Genomic DNA, 22,543 nt, shown 5'->3' on the forward strand with positions numbered 1-22,543 from the left:
CATATTAATCGCTAAATCACATAATTTTTAGTACAGCTTTCCACTTAATATCATTAAACTTTCACAAATTTGGTCGACATAAAGTTAGGTATAAAGTCAGGTACAAAGTTGGAAATAATAGTTTTTAGTAGGTAACACCTGCAGCGTTTTTTAAATTTTAAAACAAAAAAATCGAAAAAAAAAATTTTAAACCCTATTCTCCCCTGAAGTTATGGGGGCTAAGGGAAGTATTGCCCGATATGGACAAACAGACAAGTTTCGATAACCTTTGTGGTGCCGCCCACATTTGGGTGAAATCACGTTTCTCCGATAATACTGACCCAATTCAACAAAATGTTACATTGTGCAAATGGGCGCAATCGGACTATAAGCCCGCCTGCTTCCCTTATGGCACAATTTTAAATTCCATGTGAATCTTTCACTTCCCAGTACATAAACAAGCAGCAACGAATAGCTTCTAAAAAAACTTGGCACAAAAATTGTTTTTGAGCTTTGCCATATCAAGTCTAAAAATTGTCAAAATCGGACCATATCTGTTCAAGCTTCCACATACCGAATATGTGGACCCCAGTACATATGTCTGACTTTTTGCCGAAAATATCGGTCAATGTGTGAGACATATGAAATTCGGGGGTAACGATTCTTTGATAACAATATACCCTTGTGTAAAAAATGGGTTGAATCAGGTCAATCTTCCCTTAGCCCCTTAGATTTCGAGCTCCCAGTTGACTTTATACCACTTTTACATATCAGCCAGTGTGAGTTATTTTAATGAATTTGAGAAAGCACATTTTTCTAATAACTGTGTATCTCTGTACGTAAAATGGATAAAATCGGGAGAAAATTCGCTTTTGCCTTCATATAAATGTTATTCGGATGACTTTATATGTCTATGATTATATAAGGTAAAAAAAATTAAATAATATACAATAATATTTTTAAAATGGTTTGAAAACAAGGTCCGTTGAGCGGACATTTCTGTCTTCTCAAAGGACAAAGAGATTATTTTTTCATAACAAATCCAACCAAAACCTCTGTTGGGCGGACGCGAACTCCTGTAAATATGTATTTACGAAATAACAACGGGTTTTCCCGAATAAAGCCAAATGTACGTTAGAACAACTCCAACGCATTACAAGCTCGGTTAACTCAGTGAATAGTGTTCAGTCCTTGTGTTCACACAAGCGATGGCGCAACCAAACCTAAGCTTAAAGGAAACAATTTTAATTATCAACGCTAGTAAGAAAAACAATTTGTCTGTTCGCACATTAGCCTAAAGGTAAATTTTATTAATATCATGCAAACATAAATTTACGATAAAAACTTTTTTAAATTCAAATTAATCGATTTAGTTAGAATATACCTACTAAATTAAGTGCTTTTTTTTTGAATTTAACAATTTTATTCCATTTGTGTATGAGTCCTTATATGAAGAATGTAAATCAATCCGATTTTGGTTATCAGATTTAAATTTAGAAAAACCCAGGCTGCGTTCATTACAAAGAAGTTATTTGAATGAGGAAATGGATGTCCGGGGAAAATGTTGAAATAAAAAGATCGTTCGTAAAACCAGATGGGAAAAAGTTTGATGAAATGTGTTTCGAGTGGTTTTGAAAGAAGAGAAGCCAAAATATTTCCATATCTGTGCCAATAATACAGGCGAATACAAAAAAGATCGCCCAAAAGCTTGTCATCAATGATGATATGGCTTCTCTGGATACATAAATGGCGGGCTAGACATAACGGAACTTTTCGGTTCATTTGTGGTAAAAGTGCTTCGATCAAACAAAAAGGCATGGATGCCACAGCGGCTAAAAGATTTTGATAACATAACATTTTATGAAAGGAGCCTGGGCGAAGGCTCAACCGGAAACCATAAAGAGTGCCTCTAAAAAGCAAGATTTGACAAAAATATAAACTTAATATTGAGTTAGATGTGGTAATTGACGAAAACTTAGAAACTATTGATGATAATAATACAGATGCTGAGAGTATTACGGAAGAAAGTAATGAAATATCCTCGAACGAATGTACTATGATTGTTGTTTTAAATTTTAAAAAACTTCCGCAGCGAAGACCTTATTGCATTCGAGTTGTTGCAAAAATTGGAAATCCATTTTCAAAATACTTTCCTTTTAAAAAGCAAAAAAACTTGCGACAATCGACAACTTCCAGATAATAATCAATAAATTTAATATTTTTAGTTTTGTGTTTGTCTATAAAATGGTCTTTAAAGTGGAACATTTATTTGAGGTTGTGATATTTTAATGAAATTAAGTGGAAACAATAAACCTCATATCTCTAATATTAGGTCAAGTAAAAAGTTCGTTCGGTTTTTATTTAAGAGATGGCGTTATTGTCCATGGTACTAGTGTTACGTATCGCATCATGTCATACTATACGGCGCTTAAAACGTGTTTATTCGCGCTAAAAGTTTGTCTTTTCGATTGATTTACTCAGTACGTTGTAAGCGCTCGTCAAAGATGGACACCAGCAAAGAGAAAATTCGCTATATTTTACAATTTTTCTTCGATCAAGGCGAAAAAGCAGCCAAAGCGACTGAAAAAATTAATTTAATTTATGGGCCCGATACTGTAAACGAACGTGTAGCACAAAAGTGATTTGCTAGGTTCCGTTCCGGTAATTTCGATGTCAAAGATGCACCACGCGTCGGGAGGCCTTTCGTCGAAAATTGCGATAAAATCATGGAAATAGTGGAAACAGACCGTCATGTGAGCACTTATTTAATTGCTGAGGAAATAAAGATAAGCCAGAAAACCGTTTGGAACCATTTGCATAACCTTGGATTCAAAAAAACGCAAAACGCTAACGCAAAAAACATGATGGACCGAATTTCCATCTGCGAATCGCTGCTGAATCGCAACAAAATCGACCCGTTTCTGAAGCGGATTGCGACTGGCGATGAAAAATGGGTCACTTACGACAATATCGGCCCAGACGGTGGCCAAGACCGGATTGACGGCCAGGAAGGTTTTGCTGCGTGTTTGGTGGGATTCGCAAGAAATCATTTACTACGAGCTGCTCCCCTATGGCCAAACGCTCAATAGAGCCCTCTACTGCCAACAACTAGACCGCTTGAAGGCAGCACTCATCCAGAAGAGGCTATCTATGATCAACAGCGGCCGAATTGTGTTCCATCAGAACAATGCCAGGCCACACACGTCTTTGGTGGCACGCCAGAAGCTCCGGGAGCTGGGATGGGAGGTCCTAATGCACCCACCTTATAGTTCGGACCTGGCACCAATATCACCATATTTTCCTGTCCATGGCGAACGCGCTTAGTGGTGAGTATCTTTTTCTGATAATAGTATGTCTGTATGCCAAAAATGGTTTGAATTGGGTCAATGTTTCCCTTAGGCCCCAAGTTAGAAAGATTTTCGAACTGTCAGCTGATTTATACTACATATATCAACATGTGAGTTATTTTTATTAAATTGATAGCGCGTGTTTTTCTCCTCTTTTTTTTATTTTTACAATTGTACCTAGTAAAAGTACATAAAAAAAAATACTTACAAACAATTCTTTTCTAATTTAAATAGAAAATAAAATACTTAAAAGCTAAATGTTAATGAAAGACATTTGCTGCTAGTGTTCCCTTGCTAGGTCGGAAGGCTACTTGCGTTTCAAGCAGATTTCTGGCCCAGCAGTTTCGATGAGTCTGGAAGCCTTCTCATTGACATGCTGTATAAGTGTCTCTGTTCGTGAGACTTTTCAATTTTCATTATTTCATTTACCACTGAATTCACGCCTAGATCACGGTGTAGATCAGCAAATCTATCGTACCAAGGAACTTTAACTGAAGTCTTTAGTACCTTACTTTGAAAGCGCTGAATGCAGCCAATAAAGCTTTGGCTTGAACAACCCCATAGTTAGGCTTCGTAGGCCCAGACTAGCTTCTGAACTTGATTGTATATTATCAACTTGTTTTGGACTGATAAACTGGATCTCCTGCCAACTAGGTGGTAAAGTTTAGCAAATTTCATATCAAGCTCACTTCCTTTTTTTGAACATGCTGTTTTCAGCGAAGCTTAGCATCTAAGGTGATACCTAGATACTTAGCACTGTTATGATGTGGTATAGGAGTATTATTTATATAATTTAGACAATATGCCGATATTTTCAATGTCGACGTGTATTGTTTAATTTGATGCGCCACTTAGATGCCCACTTAGTAATTGCATTGACTGCTATCTGCACTCGTCGAGTAGATACTGAGATTGATTCTCCAGCTGCTAACAGTGCTGTGTCCTCCGTAAATGTCGCATAACTTGGATCAGTAGGGATGTCACTGGCAAAAATCAAACAAAGCATTGGCCCCAACACGCTTCCTTTGGGAACACCAGCTTCAAGTTAAAGTATACATCCTCTTGTTTAATGCGGAAGTATTTATCTTTTAAATTTGAAGGAATTATTTGGCAATATTTTTTGGGTAACATGCATATTAATTTGATCAGCAGACTCGAACGACGAACTTTGTCAAAAGCTTGAAACACGTCGAAGAAGGCCGCCGAACGAACATTGTTCTTATCCATCCAACGAAATAAACAATTCGGTGCACCTGATCAATTGTTGAATAGTGGTCACGATAGCCAAATTCATGTGCTGGTTGAGATGTTTACGATCGGTTTGAGCCTATTTATGAGTATATTCTCGAAGATTTTGGATAAAGCTGTCAACAGCGATATTGGCCCATATGATGTAACATCGTGTAATGGTTTACCCGGCTTAGGTATCATTATGACTTAAGATACTTTACACAGCGATGGGACGTATCCTAGGCATAATGCACAGTTGATAATGCTAAAGAGTTTCTTTATACAATTCTTTGGTAAATTGCGTAATATTTACCCGGTTATTAAATCGAGCCCTGGTGCTTTTTTGAACCTTGTGTTCCCTTCTTTACTAGTAACTGGAGAAATGCTGATTTGTGGATCCAATCAACTATTTTCACAGTTTATCTCATATCCATCGTTAGGCGTAATTGTGGTTCTCAAATGATTTGCAAATACGGCAGCTTTATGTTCATTCGTTTTGGCTCATGTAGTTTCGTTTAGTTTTATTGGTGCAATATGTTTTATTTATTTATTCATATTTTTTGCAGCTTTCCAGAGAGAATACTCAGTGGATTTATTAGCTGTTTAGCCAGATAAGTTCTTAGTTGCGCTGTATATTTATTAAGCTCAGTTTTGAGAGCGGAGGACTTAGTTTGCTGCCATCTCCGTCGAAGTTGGCGCTTTTTATGGATATTTTCTAAAATATATTTTGGGTATTTGTTTCCACTTAGACTCACGCGAATATTTATTGTACTCTTCCACGCAACATTTTGAATTATTTTTGTGAAATATTCAACTTCACAGTCCAAGTCAATACCTTTCGATATGTGTTTAAGCTTTGAGTCGACTTTATTCAGTATACTTTTAATTTATACCAATAAGTATGTTTATCACATAACGTAGGCGTGTCGACCGAAATTATAGGCTTTTCATACACGGTTAGTAAGACTGGTTAATGGTCAAAGCTTAGCTATCTTTAAAACTTAAATTTATTTTCGGTAGTTTATTAACTATAAGAAAGTCGAGAAGGTCTTGAAATTCCTTTTATCTGTAGGCCAATAAATAGGTCTACCTGTAGAAACAATATAATATCCAACTTCTTGTATAGCTTTGAGAAGTTCTTGGCCTTTAGTTGTAGTTAAAGCAGAGAATGTAAAAGAACGAGAAGGAGCAGGTTCGACATCGAACAATTTGTAGGAATTTATCAAGGAGTTCACCACACATGCGCGAGAAACAAATAACATTTCTCGCTTTTATAACAGCGGTGATTCTGTATACATACGCTCTTAACATAACCAACCGACGAATATTGAAGAGAATATAATATGTATATATGTAAAACTGGGAATATTGATATGCCATTTGAAATTTGAAATATATTCCATTTTATTGAACTATTATTTATTATTATTTTTAAATTATTTTATGTTAATTCATTTTTACTTTATTGTGAATTATTAATAATAATTTAAACATATTTTGATATATTTCTTAAAATAATTCATGTAGTTGATTGCATTATGGAGTCACAAAAGTACAGAATTGTGTTTTGCCGTCGGCATTTCACATTCATGCTTCGATTTTTCTTTTCAAATGCATGTGTAAAAGTAATTATGTACGTAAATATGTACTTCTGTTTCGTTTTGGCCCATTTTACATATTTATTAAAGCAAGTGTCAATAATTGCGCCAAAATCAAAGAAATACACATTTACATATCACATATGTACATACCAGAGAGAACTTGTAACAATTTTCTTCTTGCATGTTCTATGTAAATATGTATTGAACGTGTCTAGCTTTCTTTGTTTTGCATAGGTGAAATTGTCAAGTGTCGATAATTGCGCCAAAATCAAATACATTATGTATTCATTTACATATGTTTTAAGCTTATATAAAATTGAGAAGTGTCAATAATTCCAAATTGTATGTAGATATGTACACTCATTACTTCATGTGAAATCTCCGTTGACGCGTTTTTTGCTTTTATGTCAAAGAGTCAATCTGTCGAAGGACTGACGGGACGACAATGCGTCACAACATTGTGTTGTTGGTAGAAAATCCGAGATGTGCCATACACACACTTACAAACATACATCGCATATGGGCAAGTGCAAAATCAACCCCTATTCATCTACAACGTGGCATGCGTAAATGGAAACAAAGTCAACAAGTCATGTGCATATATACGGGCAGATGTGTGTACAAAAAATTCGAACGTACTTACGTACATTCTTCGACAAATACAGTCAATCCCGTTTAAGTGCTAAAACCAAAGATGCAGATTTTTTGTGCTTTGTAGTACATAAGCGATTGTGGTACTTAAGCGAGTGGTACCAAAAAAAATTATTTCTATGTATTTAAAAAAAATTACCGTTTTCTTTAAAAAATTAAGAAAAAAAACGTGAGATGCAGCAAGACACCGGCAGATAAGAGCGATTGGAGGAGTGATACTTAACCGCGGTTTACTGTATACATAAATCAGCGGAATATTGAATATTTTCTTTAAAAAGTTTCTTGAATTGTAAACCGACAAATATACTATGTTGTCACTTTTATTCTAAAATATTTTAATACTCATATTTGCGGGGTTGTCACTTTTACCTTCTAGAGGGAATATCAGAAATTTGTTCATTTATGATTTCTAGCTTTTGCCATCGTCGCGAAAAGACTCTTGTAGGCAAACGCATGCTCGGGGAGATGTGTAAGGCGTTTGCTTTTATGAATGAAACGACTTAGCTTATTGCTTGTGCGCCAGCGTTCATATTGGCTACCATATTGATTTTTGGTGCTCATGCTATTTGAGACAATTGTTGTTTTTGTACAACAATGTTTGTATTTTGCCATTTGTGCAAAAAAATCATATTTTATAAATTTTTCATCATAAAAATTGTTTATATGGCAAAAAATAATCATGCATATGTGAAGTGGCATTTGTATTTTTTGTTTTCTCATTCATTTCATTTCATTTTTCTCTTTATGTTGGGAGATACGAAGTTTGTCAGCGAACGCTGTTATAAATTCTCATTTCTGTTAAATAACAGAAAATATTACATAAAATGGTGAACTCCTTGATCTCAAATTTTCAGCCAACCAATCGAGCATCATACAAAATTCAAAATTCTGGTTTAACCAGAGAACTTAAAACAACGAGAAGGTGCAAATTGAATTTTGTATGATGCTCGATTTACGGCTAACAGAGCTGAAAAATTGATATCAAGGAGTTCACCATTTTCTGTAGTATTTGCTGTTATTTAACAGAAATGAGAATTTATAACAACGTTCTCTGAAAAAATACGTATCTACCAACATAAAGAGAAAAAATAAATACTTTGAACAAAAAATTCAAATGCCACTGCACATATGCATGATTATTTTTTGTCATATAAACGATTGTTATGATGAAAAATTGATAAAATATGATTTTTTTGCACAAATGCTACAGTGATAAAATGTGAAAGATTATGCAAAAAAGGATATTTTACTATTTTCATAATTTTCTAATTTCAATCGTTACATAATTAATAAGTTATGTATGTACTTAAGTATGTACATCAATATGTTATATAATATTATATATTATAATATAATAATATAATATCACCTATCAATAAATACATGTGCGCGCACTAGTCTATATGTAAGTATGTATGTACAAATATGCGTATGACATTGCAAAATCAGTAATGCATACGCAAATCTACATATATACACTCGCCAGAAAAATTATCCGTACACCTCGACATGAAAACAATAAACTGAGAAATTTGTGATCAAATAACTTATTATGTATAAAAATAGTATACAAAAGTTTTATTTCATATTTTTACTGCTTTTTCCATACGTTTTTTACTTTTAGACAAACACTTTAAAAAAATTCCCAGAACAAAAACTAAACACAGTTACTTAAATTCAACGGAAAAAGTATCCGTACATATCAAAACGGGATATTTCCCTTGTAATATGCTGACAAATACATTCCCTTAAGCGCTTATATTGTATTGTATAATTGATCTCGAATTTGACGGTTGACCTTAAAGTTATTATAATTTTTTATTGTGCATAAATTCGCGATGACCCCTAAAATTAAAGAAATTAGTGCTGGCGAAAGAAAAATTATTCTTAAACTCAGAAAAGAAGGCAAATCATTCCGTGAAATAGGTAAAATGATAAGAAGGGCACATTCTTCTGTGCAGTATGTGGTGGAAGCATTCAAAAAAACTAAGTCGATTGTGCCAAAGCCGCGCTCTGGTCGACCAAGTATATTAACCGTTCGAGAAAAACGAACAATATTACAGTCAGTAAAAGCAAATCCTCGACTTACTGGCACGAAAATATGTGAAAATATTAAAAATTTGTTCGACAAGGATCTCCATGAAGATACTGTACGAAAATATTTGAAGAAAGATGGGTATCACGCACGTGTAGCGCGTAGGAAGCCCTTTATATCCGAAGTAAATAGACAGAAACGTATGGATTTTGCAAACAAATATATCAGTAAGCCTCGGGAGTTTTGGGAACGTGTCTTATTCACCGACGAAAGCAAGTTTTGTACTTTTGGCATTAAAGGAAAAAAGTTGGTGTGGCGTAAGAGTGGTACTGCACTTGATAAAGAAAATCTTTTACCCACCGTCAAACATGGCGGAGGAGGTATGATGGTATGGGGGTGTATGACGGAAGAAGGAGTAGGCAAACTCGTTTATACAATAATGGATCAATTAGGCTATTTAAGTATTTTAAAATATAATTTGAAGGAAAGTGCTCAGCTGTTGGGGCTTGGTGATGATTTTTGGTTCCAACAGGATAATGATCCAAAGCACACGGCGCACAATACCAGGCTTTGGTAGCTTTATAACATAAAAAATCAATTGCGCTCGCCACCTCAATCTCCAGACCTCAACCCCATCGAGCATTTGTGGGATTAACTGGAGCGCAGAATCCGCCAACACACCATAACCTCCAGAGAAATGCTCAAAAATGTGATCATAAATGAATGGGCGAAAATTACAAATCATGACACATTTAAACTAGTTCATTCAATGCCACATCGACTTGCCGAGGTCCTAAAACGTAAGGGCTATCCTACACTGCCACTTCACATATGCATGATTATTTTTTGCCATATAAACAATTTTTATGATGAAAAATTTATAAAATATGATTTTTTTGCACAAATGGCAAAATACAAACATTGTTGTACAAAAACAACAATTGTCTCAAATAGCATGAGCACCAAAAATCAATATGGTAGCCAATATGAACGCTGGCGCACAAGCAATAAGCTAAGTCGTTTCATTCATAAAAGCAAACGCCTTACACATCTCCCCGAGCATGCGTTTGCCTACAAGAGTCTTTTCGCGACGATGGCAAAAGCTAGAAATCATAAATGAACAAATTTCTGATATTCCCTCTAGAAGGTAAAAGCGACAACCCCGCAAATATGAGTATTAAAATATTTTAGAATAAAAGTGACAACATAGTATATTTGTCGGTTTACAATTCAAGAAACTTTTTAAAGAATATATTCAATATTCCGCTGATTTATGTATACAGTAAACCGCGGTTAAGTATCACTCCTCCAATCGCTCTTATCTGCCGGTGTCTTGCTGCATCTCACGTTTTTTTTCTTAATTTTTTAAAGAAAACGGTAATTTTTTTTAAATACATAGAAATAATTTTTTTTGGTACCACTCGCTTAAGTACCACTGTCACCGATGAGGTGGGGCGAATTTAACGCATATTTGGTTTATGGTTTACTTCTAAATATACAAGCATTTAAGTTATTCACTTACAAAGAATTATAATATATTTCACTTACCGCAGTGTGTCCTTCCAGCTTCCTGGCTGGCTGATCGATGACAAAGCTCGAATATGATTTGCCAGAACTTATATGCACAAATATTGTCATTTACCGTACAGATCAGCACAGGAGTATAGGGGAACTGCACACTGCAGTTTACAAACAACAAGCATGTAGATAACTTAACATATGTAGTTTGTGCCTACCTGCTTATGCGAAGGGAGAATGGCAAACATATAAATCGCACAAACAAGGAAACAGAAACTGTATAGCGGGAAATGTATGTATGTAAATGGAATGCGAGACAATTCAAGAGCATATAAAGAAATTGGAATTGAAACATACAACTGTAAAATAAACATAGAAATTAAATATTATATTAGGGTGGGCCGGAATCTACAACATCCCCGCCCCCGTGAATCAACCTGATTCACCACCATCAACGTCCAGAACAGCAAGTTTTGAGACTGCACGTCGTTTCACACCTCTGGAAGTTCGCACCTCTCCATCAAGCCCAGGGTACACTCGCTCTACCTTCCCTCGGCACCATTCTCGCCGTGGAACATTAGGGTCGCATATGAACACCAAGTCCCCTGCTTTCATTGGCTTCGTTCGTTGGCACCATTTTACTCGGCGAGTCAATGTAGGAAGATATTCAGTAATCCACCTGTTCCAAAAATGATCCCTCAGTTGACGAGCGATGCGCCACTGCTTGCGTGACACACAAGTTTTTTCCAAGTCGGTGTCTACTATCGGAGTGTGTACTACATTTGCGGCTCCCAGAATGAAATCATTAGGAGTTATCGGCTGCTCCTGGTCCGCGGTGATGGGCAAATGCGTTAGTGGCCGAGAATTAACGATGTTCTCATGTATGGCAAAAATTCCTCGTCTATGTATGGCAAAAGTTGTAATAACGGGCTGTTGGTGGAAATTTCCTGACCGTTTTCGATGGACTGGGTTTCTGTTGTATACACTTCACGTTGTACTATGCGGCATAAGAGGTGTTTGGCATTCTCTACTTCTTTAGCGGTTAAACCATAGCATTGGTCTAGCTGTCCGCGGCGGCGACAATTGTTAATAAAGCGTAAAAGCCAGGCAACAGCTCTTACCAATCTTTTAAATGAAGAGAAATTATTAAAGTTCAAAAAATTACGACTCACGATGACTAAAGCAAATTTAGACTGTAGTTCTTCATCAGGTTCATCATTTCCAACGGTTATGACATCTTCAGAGGGCCAAACTTGCTCATCCTGCTGTAGAAATGGGGGACCACGTGACCAACGCGTCACTGGACTAAAATTGATGCAATCATTTATACGAGTAGCTTCGTCGGCTACGTTGAGCTTTGTGGGCAGCCATCTCCAATTGGAAACGTTTGTAGTGGCCAATATCTCTGCTATTCTATGCTGTACGAAAGGCTTGTAACGACGATGCTCACTTCGAATCCATTTGATAACCGTTTTGGAGTCACTCCACAGAATGCAGTCTGTGATGTCAAGAGAGTGTTCGTCGCGGATGCACTGCATGAGACGAGTGCCTAAAACAGCTGCCTGAAGTTCAAGCCGTGCACGGTAAGAGTTTTCATTGGCCCGCATTTTGACTTAGAAGAAACGAATGTTACATCAATTTTACCCGATGAAGTTTGCGATCGAAGATAGGCAACAGCAGCGAAGGCATCTTCACTAGCGTCGACAAATACGTGGAGCTGAAGTATTTGAGGTATACCATTTCCAAAATAAAAACGAGGTATGGCGTATTTCACAACCTCTGGTAGTTGTTTACGCCACTTCTCCCAGACAGCGTTAATGTCGTTTGGCAACGGGTCGTTCCACTGGATGTCGTGTTTCCATAACTCACGCATAAGTAGTTTGGCGCCAATGACGAAGTTGCTCAGAAATCCTAGAGGGTCGAAAATCGACATAACAATGCTTAGGAGTTCTCTTTTAGTAGGACGTCTTTCTCCATTTACCACTGCTTCACCAACGTTATGGAATTTCAATTTAAAACCGAAACAATCTGACGATGACTGCCAAAACAAACCAAGTACCCGCTCTCCAACGAAACCTTCTTTATTATCAATTGGACGTGAGACATCAGTACCGTTGAGCGCGTCAACTACTTTCGATGCATTGGATATAAAATTGCGAAGCTCAAACCCAGCATCCATATGAATCGCTCGGACCTCTTGGGATATAGAAATCGCCTCCTCTTCCGAGCAGAAGCTATCAACAAAGTCATCGACATAGTGGTGGTCCAAAATCGCCTTAACCGCACGGGCAGTGGTTCTGCGATCATCTTGGTGCTCCAATGCGTTTACTTTTTTCACATAATCTGCGGCACATGGTGAACAGGCAGCACCAAACGTCATCACGCACATTTCGTAAACGTCCGGGGGATGAGAGACGTCCCCACCACGCCAGAGAAACCGCTGTGCGCATCTATCGTCTTTTCGTATACGAACTTGGTGGAACATCTCCTTGATGTCTCCACATACGGCGATCGCGCCTTCACGAAAGTGGAATAATATCGACGGCAAAGGCCGATATTCTTGTGGACCCTTCAGGAGCTGTGAATTGAGGGAGATTCCACTTACCTCAGCAGCGGCGTCAAATACCATGCGTAGCTTTCCGGGTTTGTTGGGATTGGCAACGGCAAAGTGCGGCAAATACCAAGTCTTAGGAGTAGATATAGCTGCTTCTGCTGGTGACAATTTACGGGCATATTTCTTTTTGACGTAGGCGTTCATGATGTTCTTGTATTGAGTGGCGAAAATCGCATCTCGACGCATTCTTTGCTCTACGCTGACTAGACGTTTCAACGCCATGTTGTAGCTGTCAGGTAACCTTACGTTGTCAGTTCTCCATATGAGACCCGTTTCAAACCGTCCATCAACGCGGCATGTGGCGGACTTCAGGATAGCTCTGGCCCGAATGTCCACTTCACTCTCTATAGGGGGTGCGGCTCTGACACCGAAATTCTCGGTCTTGAAGAAGTCAGCTACCATATTGTGGAGAGACTGATCAGCTTGGCGGTTCATAAACAAACACGATGCTGTAGATGGTAGCGTAGTTGAAGTTGGGCCAAACACCACCCAACCCAATTCCGTATTGGCAATAAATGGACCATGCGTGTTTACCTTCATAGTTGTCGATGGCAATCCCAAATGGCAATGATCAAGACCAATCAAGAGTCTCGGCCTGACCTGGGCATAAGGTTGTACTGGAAGCCGGCTTATATGTTTAAAGTTGTGATCCAAATCGTCCTTGCTTAAACTCTGTAGAGGAAGCTGCAAGTTTGATACAGCATACACATTGCGGAGTTTATGTTGTTTCTGCATACCGGCACCACTAATAAGCAAGTCTACCACAAACGTTGACTCCTGCGCGGCATGTCCTCCAAACCACTGAACATTCAAATGCTGCTCACATCCACGCATTCCCAAGTCTCGAACAAGAGCACTGTCTATCATTGTGATAGATGAACCCTCGTCCAGGAGTGCGTAAGTGTCCACACGCCTTTGGTTTCCGTATAGGGTGACCGGCAAAATACGGAACAGGAGCTTACTATCAATGGAACTGCAACTTAAGACTGCTGGCCCCTCATCTTTTGATGGTTGCTGGCTGTCGAGTGTATGCTGCGTTGATGTAGGCCTACGATTTGCTTCGGTATACGCAGGAGAGAAAGGCGTGGTTGATTGACTTGATGAATTTGTAGTATTCCCCACGGCTTCATGTAGGAGCTTATGATGAACTCTCCGGCAACCTTCAATTGAACATAGCTTGCGACGTTGACAATTTCGTGTATTATGACCCAAATTGAGACAAGCAAAACACAAGCGATGTCGTTTCGCCTCTATCCATCTGTTTGGCACTGAATATTCTAGAAAACGCGCACACTCTGCTGGCTTATGATGCCCCTGACAAATTGGACATCTCACTGATCTTTGCTGCTGTACTGTGTGCAGAACCGGGCGGTACTTCCATTCCTTGGACGAACTATCAACACAAACCGTACAAATTATATTGGCTAATTTCGATAACCACTCACTGAAATGTTTCACTGTTGCATATGGCTGTATAAGCGCTGCGAAACTTGCCCACTCAACGCGTTTGCTCATAGGCAATTTTGACACAAGTTCGTCGAGTAATGTAGGGTTTGACAAATGTAATTCACCACCATGTGCAGATTGCAAAAAGACACAGATGTTACATACATTTGTTGCAAATGGTATGATTTTCGACATTGCATTCTCTGAAATAGGTGCGATTTCCTTTACGTGGGCCAGTTGGCTACGGATCAACTGCTCCGGGCGCCCAAATCTAAATTTCAACAACTCAATTATATTTCCGACATTGTTCGGGTGGATCAACAGTGACTTGACTGCTTCACGCGCGTAACCCTTCAGGCTCTTCAATAACCGTTGGTTATTTTCGTAGTTGCTGTACCTATAAATCGCGGTTGACTCGATGAAAGCCGTATAAAATATTGGCCAATCTTCCGGCTGTCCAGAAAAGTCTGGCAAATCCTGCAATTTCCTGGGCAAACTCGATGACTGAGCGGCAGTAGAACTTATATTGGCGAATGTAGGCATTGTCGTTGAATTAGACTGGATCGAAGGTGTATCCATTCCCAAATGAGTTGTACTGTACATGTGGTTTGTAGCAGCTGTACCTATTCCAAAGTTTGGCGGAGTGTAACGGGAATCGGTAGGCTGCGACAACGGTACTGTACAGTTCACTATAGCCGGCGAATGTTGTTCCGTTAATTGAACAGTTCCCAATTGTACTGTTGTCCTCGATGTTTGCGATAATGGAACCTCGGCGGCAATATTGTTGTTGGATGTATCCAAATTAGACGCTTCACCACGCGATTGGTGCTCCCTAATATCACACAAACTACTCTCTAACATGGCAATGCGTTTCTGTAGAGCGGCAATAAGATTTTCTTGACGTGCGAAGGCAGCTGATGATCCTCGAGTGATGGCCCCGGTGGCTGTAGGAGCGGCTGGTAAATCACTGGATACATTGGCAGCGGATGTATTACTACCCTGGCTGGGTTTTGATGATGATCTAGTGGTGGCTCCGGTGGCTGTAGGAGCGGCTGGTAAATCAGTGGCTATGTTGGCGGTGGCTGATGCATTGTTACCCTGGCTAGGTTTTGACGATGCTGCAGATGATATAGGAGCACTGCCATCCATGCCTGGCGAACTGGTTGTAGTCTGGCGGCGGGGTGACTTACGCATCGAAAATTAATTTCACAACCCAAACACGCAAACGTTTGGTCATGCGAAATAAAGAATTTGTCACCGATGAGGTGGGGCGAATTTAACGCATATTTGGTTTATGGTTTACTTCTAAATATACAAGCATTTAAGTTATTCACTTACAAAGAATTATAATATATTTCACTTACCGCAGTGTGTCCTTCCAAATTCCTGGCTGGCTGATCGATGACAAAGCTCGAATATGATTTGCCAGAACTTATATGCACAAATATTGTCATTTACCGTACAGATCAGCACAGGAGTATAGGGGAACTGCACACTGCACTTTACAAACAACAAGCATGTAGATAACTTAACATATGTAGTTTGTGCCTACCTGTTTATGCGAAGGGAGAATGGCAAACATATAAATCGCACAAACAAGGAAACAGAAACTGTATAGCGGGAAATGTATGTATGTAAATGGAATGCGAGACAATTCAAGAGCATATAAAGAAATTGGAATTGAAACATACAACTGTAAAATAAACATAGAAATTAAATATTATATTAGGGTGGGCCGGAATCTACAACAACCACAATCGCTTATGTACTACAAAGCACAAAAAATCTGCATCTTTGATTTTAGCACTTAAACGGGATTGACTGTATTTGTCGAAGAATGTACGTAAGTACGTTCGAATTTTTTGTACACACATCTGCCCGTATATATGCACATGACTTGTTGACTTTGTTTCCATTTACGCATGCCACGTTGTAGATGAATAGGGGTTGATTTTGCACTTGCCCATATGCGATGTATGTTTGTAAGAGTGTGTATGGCACATCTCGGATTTTCTACCAACAACACAATGTTGTGACGCATTGTCGTCCCGTCAGTCCTTCGACAGATTGACTCTTTGACATAAAAGCAAAAAACGTGTCAACGGAGATTTCACATGAAGTAATGAGTGTACATATCTACATACAAATTGGAATTATTGAAACTTCTCAATTTTATATAAGCTTAAAACATATGTAAATGAATACATAATGTATTTGATTTTGGCGCAATTATCGACACTTGACAATTTCACCTATGCAGAACAAAGAAAGCTAGACACGTTCAATACATATTTACATAGAACATGCAAGAAGAAAATTGTTACAAGTTCTCTGTGGTATGTACATATGTGATATGTAAATGTGTATTTCTTTGATTTTGGCGCAATTATTGACACTTGCTTTAATAAATATGTAAAATGGGCCAAAACGAAAAAGAAGTACATATTTACGTACATAATTACTTTTACACATGCATTTGAAAAGAAAAATCGAAGCATGAATGTGAAATGCCGACGGCAAAACACAATTCTGTACTTTTGTGACTCCATAATGCAATCAAGTACATGAATTATTTTAAGAAATATATCAAAATATGTTTAAATTATTATTAATAATTCACAATAAAGTAAAAATGAATTAGCATAAAATAATTTAAAAATAATAATAAATAATAGTTCAATAAAATGGAATATATTTCAAATTTCAAATGGCATATCAATATTCCCAGTTTTACATATATACATATTATATTCTCTTCAATATTCGTCGGTTGGTTATGTTAAGAGCGTATGTGTACAGATTCACCGCTGTTATAAAGGCGAGAAATGTTATTTGTTTCTCCTGCGTGTGAGGTGAACTCCTTGATAAAATTTTACAAATGTTCGCTGTCGAACCTGCACCTTCTCGTTCTTCTAAGTTCTCTGCTCAAACTATTTCAGCTTACGTCCAAAAAGTTTCGATTTCGGACTATAACTTTTCCAGGACGCAGGCACCAAATATGTGGATCTCAGTGCATCTGGCTAAATTTTTACCGAACATATGCGTCAATCTGTGAGGTCTTGTATTGAAATTCGGGGAGAATATTTTTGTTATGACAGCATGCCATTGTGATAAAAATGGATAAAAACAGGAAAATACTTCACTCATCGCCCATATACTTATTATAAATAAATTTCGAGCTTCCGGTTGACTTTATAGCTATCTATCGGCCAATGGTGTAAAAAATTTTAATGGAATTCAGAGGCAGTCTCTCTCTAATAACAGTGTTTCCTCTCTCCTAAAATGTATGAAATCAAGGCAATACTTTCCAAGATCGCCATATATCTAATATACGGATTCTCAAACATCATCTTACTTTTATATCTTACATATTGGTCAATTTGTGAGGTTTTTTGATGAAATTCAGGAAGCACCTATTTCTGCTAATTATATGCCGTAATACCAGAACTGGATAAAATCGGGTCAAAATATTGCTTAGCTCACTCATACCTTATATAAGAAAATTAATAAGAATTATATAAGAATTTCAAACTTCCTTTTTTTTACCATACATATCGTACAATATGTGAGATCTGAGCATAATTAACTGAAATGATGTTATCGGAGAAACCATATTTTAGTGCCTAAAATGTGCGATATCAATCCGCGAATTACCCCAACTCCTTTTAACTACATATAATAATTTTCTTTCGTTCAGAATGAAATTGAGATCTACTCTTTCTGTGTTGAGGTTTTCTCGTATACCACCTACATATGCATATGAAATTCAGCTTTAATTGAGTTTATAACGTCATTTTAGGTAATTATGTTGATCTTATAATGATATTGCGGAAAAGTAAAATGATGTAGTGAAACTAAGTGAGTCTAAGTAAGTCGTGATATATGGTATATAAATATATAAGCTACTAAATTTGGTTGTAATGCATTCAGTTTCTTTGAATAATACACGCTGAGTTGTTCTACAACATTTTTATACTAATATAGCATGTTACTGCAAAGTATAATAGCTTTGTTCAGCTAACGATTGTTTGTATCACCTTAAACTAATCGAAATAGATATGGAGTCATCTATGTGGCAACATCATACTCTACCGACAGGCAATAACTATGTTGTACCAGAGAACTTAAAACAATGAGAAGGTGCAATTTGAATTTTGTATGATGCTCGATTGGTTGGCTGAAAATTTGAGATCAAGGAGTTCACCACTTTCTGTATAGTTTTGCTGTTATTTAACAGAAATGAGAATTTTTAACAACGTTCTCTGACAAAATACGTATCTACCAATATAAAGAGAAAAATGAAATGAAATGAATGAGAAAACAAGAAATACAAATGCCACTTCACATATGCATGATTATTTTTTGCCATATAAACGATTTTTATGATGAAAAATTGATAAATTATTATTTTTTTGCACAAATGCTACATTGATAAAATGTGAAAGATTATGCAAAAAATGATATTTTACTATTTTCATAATTTTCTAATTTCAATTTTTACAGAATTAATAATTTATGTATGTACATCAATATGTTATATTATATAATATAATAATATCAATTATCAATAAATACATGTGAGCGCACTGCTCTATATGTAAGTATGTATGTACAAATATGCATATGACCGCGCAAAATTATTAATGCATACACAAATCTACATACATTTAAGCGTACAAATGTAAGTACGTCAGCCAATAAGAAAAATACAAACATTGTTGTACAAAAACAACAATTGTCTCAAATAGCATCAGCACCAGAAATCAATATGGCAGCCAAATTGACAAATCCTAAATTTGTAGTAAATCACACACCAACAACATTTTCATTCATGAACGCTGGCGCACAAGCAATAAGCTAAGTCGTTTCATTCATAAAAGCAAACGCCTTACACATCTCCCCGAGCATGCGTTTGCCCACAAGCGTCTTTTCGCGACGATGGCAAAAGCTAAAAATCATAAATTGAACAAATTTCTGATATTCCCTCTAGAAGGGAAAAGTGACAACCCCTCAAATATGAGTATTAAAATATTTTAGAATAAAAGTGACAACATAGTAAATTTGTCGATTTACAATTCAAGAAACTTTTTAGAGAAAATATTCAATATTCCTCTGATTTATGTATACAGTAAACTCCGGTTAAGTATCACTCCTCCAATCCCTCTTATCTGCCGGTGTCTTGCTGCATCTCACTTTTTTTTCTTAATTTTTTAAAGAAAACGGTAATTTTTTTTAAATACATAGAAATAATTTTTTTTGGTACCACTCGCTTAAGTACCACAATCGCTTATGTACTACAAAGCACAAAAAATCTGCATCTTTGGTTTTGGCACTTAACCGGGATTGACTGTATTTGTCAAAGAATTTACGTAAGTACGTTTGAATTTTTTGTACACACATTGACTTTACACTTGCCCATATGCGATGTATGTTTGTAAGAGTGTGTATGGCACATCTCGGATTTTCTACCAACAACACAATGTTGTGACGCTTTGTCGTCGCGTCAGTTCTTCGACAGATTGACTCTTTGACATAAAAGCAAAAAATGTGTCAACGGAGATTTCACATGAAGTAATGAGTGTACATATCTACATAAAAATACATACAAATGTGTAAACGACATAATATATGTATGTCCTGTTACATATGTTTACACATGCATTTGAAAAGAAAAATTGAAGCATGAATGTGAAATACCGACGGCAAAACACAATTCTGTACTTTTATGACTCCATAATGGTGTCAAGTACAATTAATGAATTATTTTAAAAAATATATCAAAATACTTTATTAGTAATAATTTAAAAGTATTTTGATATATTTCTCATAATAAAGTAAAAATGAATTAACATAAAATAATTTAAAAAATAATAAATAATAGTTCAATAAAAGGAATATGTTTCAAATAGCATATCAATATTCCCAGTTATGTTATTTGTTTCTCGTGCATCTGTGGTGAACTCCTTGATAAATTCCTACAAATTGTTCGCTGTCGAACCTGCACCTTCTCATTGTTTTAAGTTCTCTGGTTGTACTATGTTACCGACCGTCAAACGCACAACACTACCGGCAACCTTTACTACATTTTTATGTTTAAAGTTATAAGCAACCCCATTCTCCTTCATCTTTCATTTCTTCCCTTTTTCTCACGGATTCCGAGCGGACTAGACGTGTCAGCAGCATCCACCAGCAGCAATCAGTCCACTTGTGGAGTATAGTTTTTATTGTAAAATAAGTTAATAAAACCATTTTTATAAACACAAACATTAAAACTGGTGACCCCGACGAAGCAAAGTTAGTTTGCAGATGGCACAACAAGGTGAAAATAACGCGCAATTATCATTACCCTCTAATGTTCGAAAAGCAATGCAACCGCAAAGCATTTTGCCTAGACCATCAATCGAGGTGCATCCGCCTGAATTCCACGTGGACGCAGCTATGGTACCACGCATAAGCCCACTCAATATGAACGAAACAAACATTGAGTCGTATTTGTTGTCATTGGAGTTCTGGTTCGCAGCTAACGCAAGGAAATACAATCTAGTTGTTGGGTCATATGTTCTAATATATTTTTTTGCTTTTTCTTGTTCTCTATTTATTTGCCTAATATTCAAGGGCAAGCATTAGAAGTCATTCAACTCAATGCAGTTAATAATTGTATTTGCATTGTGTACATACATAGTGGCTTGCTTGCGCTTGGTTTGTACACTTATGCTACCGCTATGTTTTCATCCACGCAATTATATGAATATTTGTTTGTACACATTAGCTAGTCCCATTTAACATGTACTAAGCTTAATATGTAAACAGCCTTTTGCAATGCTGCCTTCCCATTTTTTACATTTCGCTTTTTCTTAATAACTACATTATATACGAAGGAGCAATAGCATAAAGTATGTACTTTGGCTATTCTTCTTTTATGAACTGTTAAATTTATAACTTACATACTTATGTATATATGCACTAATAGAAAACGAAACTATGTTTTAAACAGTACTGAAATATTGCTAAAAATATTATTCTAAAATTATTTTATCTAATTAATTAATAGTCATTACTCAGCCCTTTGTATTTTTATCGTTGCTGCAATTTCGCTTAATATTTTCGCTTTTTCGATACGTGCGCGGGTACAAAAAAAGCAATACATTTTTTGGAACCCAACGTGGGACACGAGTGAGTTTTTGTTCTTTCGGACATCATTTCGGAGTGTGGTCAGTATTAGACTGCATCGTTGGACATTATCGTCGTTGGGAAATATCGTCATTGGATATTACATCATTGGATATTATTGTAATTGGATATTATCGTCATTGGAAATTATTGTCATTAGACTTCGTCACCATTGGACATCTTTATCATTGCAGTGCACCAGCTTTGCTCGCACACAGCACAGCACACCAGTGTGTCACCGCTAAGTCCCGTGGTTACCATTGCCTGCAGCTCATACTCGCATATTCGTTGCATACCCATACATAAGTGTAACTTGGTTTTATAAATTTTTTGAGGTAAAATTAACTAATCACTTATTGCTTAACTACTCACTAGAAGTGGTATTATTATTTAAAATAATTTTGAAGGCTCTATAAAGCATATACAAGATCTTGTTATGCAATGTCTTTGGATGAGCTAAGACAACAACACGCTAGCACCAAGAAAAATATTACGCGCATTAAAAATATCGTCGACGCCAGCTTGTGGCCAGGTGGAAAGGCTCTTTCAGCTGCGTAATACAAATGCCGTTTGGGCATCCTGGAGTCCTATTTTAGGCAGATTCTCTCAATTCAAACTGACATCGAAAGATTGGATGGGGATGATGGAGGTGGAGACCTGAAAGAACTTTCCATCACAACTAAATTGGTTATCTAATCGCAACTGGCAGAGGATAAAAAGTTTAACTTTCGGACACAACTTGCGTGGTGCAATCAAGTTCAAAACTTCCGGTACTTCCTACGTTTGATGGCAAGCATTCAAATTATCAAAATTTTATCACCTCGTTCAAACAAATAAATGATCGTGAGTTCAATTTAACTAATATTGAAAAATTTAACTATTTGCGAAATTGTCTCGAAGGTCAAACCTGTAATGTAATGTAAATGCATTTCAAGTGATAAATGAAAACTAC

General features: G+C 36.9%; 1 protein-coding gene across 1 annotated transcript; it reads right to left on the reverse strand.

The window, feature by feature from the left end:
* Nucleotides 1-11,212: 11,212 nt before the first annotated feature.
* LOC118681784 (uncharacterized) lies at nucleotides 11,213-15,615 on the reverse strand. The gene is made up of 3 exons (XM_070112569.1): nucleotides 11,995-15,615; nucleotides 11,534-11,923; nucleotides 11,213-11,425 (listed from the first exon to the last, which is right to left on the reverse strand). The coding sequence occupies exons 1-3, from the start codon at nucleotides 15,613-15,615 to the stop codon at nucleotides 11,213-11,215; spliced, it is 4,224 nt and encodes a 1,407-aa protein (XP_069968670.1).
* Between the last annotated feature and the right edge of the window lie 6,928 nt (nucleotides 15,616-22,543).

Source organism: Bactrocera oleae, chromosome X (assembly GCF_042242935.1).
Source record: "Bactrocera oleae isolate idBacOlea1 chromosome X, idBacOlea1, whole genome shotgun sequence".
Lineage (NCBI taxonomy): Eukaryota > Metazoa > Arthropoda > Insecta > Diptera > Tephritidae > Bactrocera > Bactrocera oleae.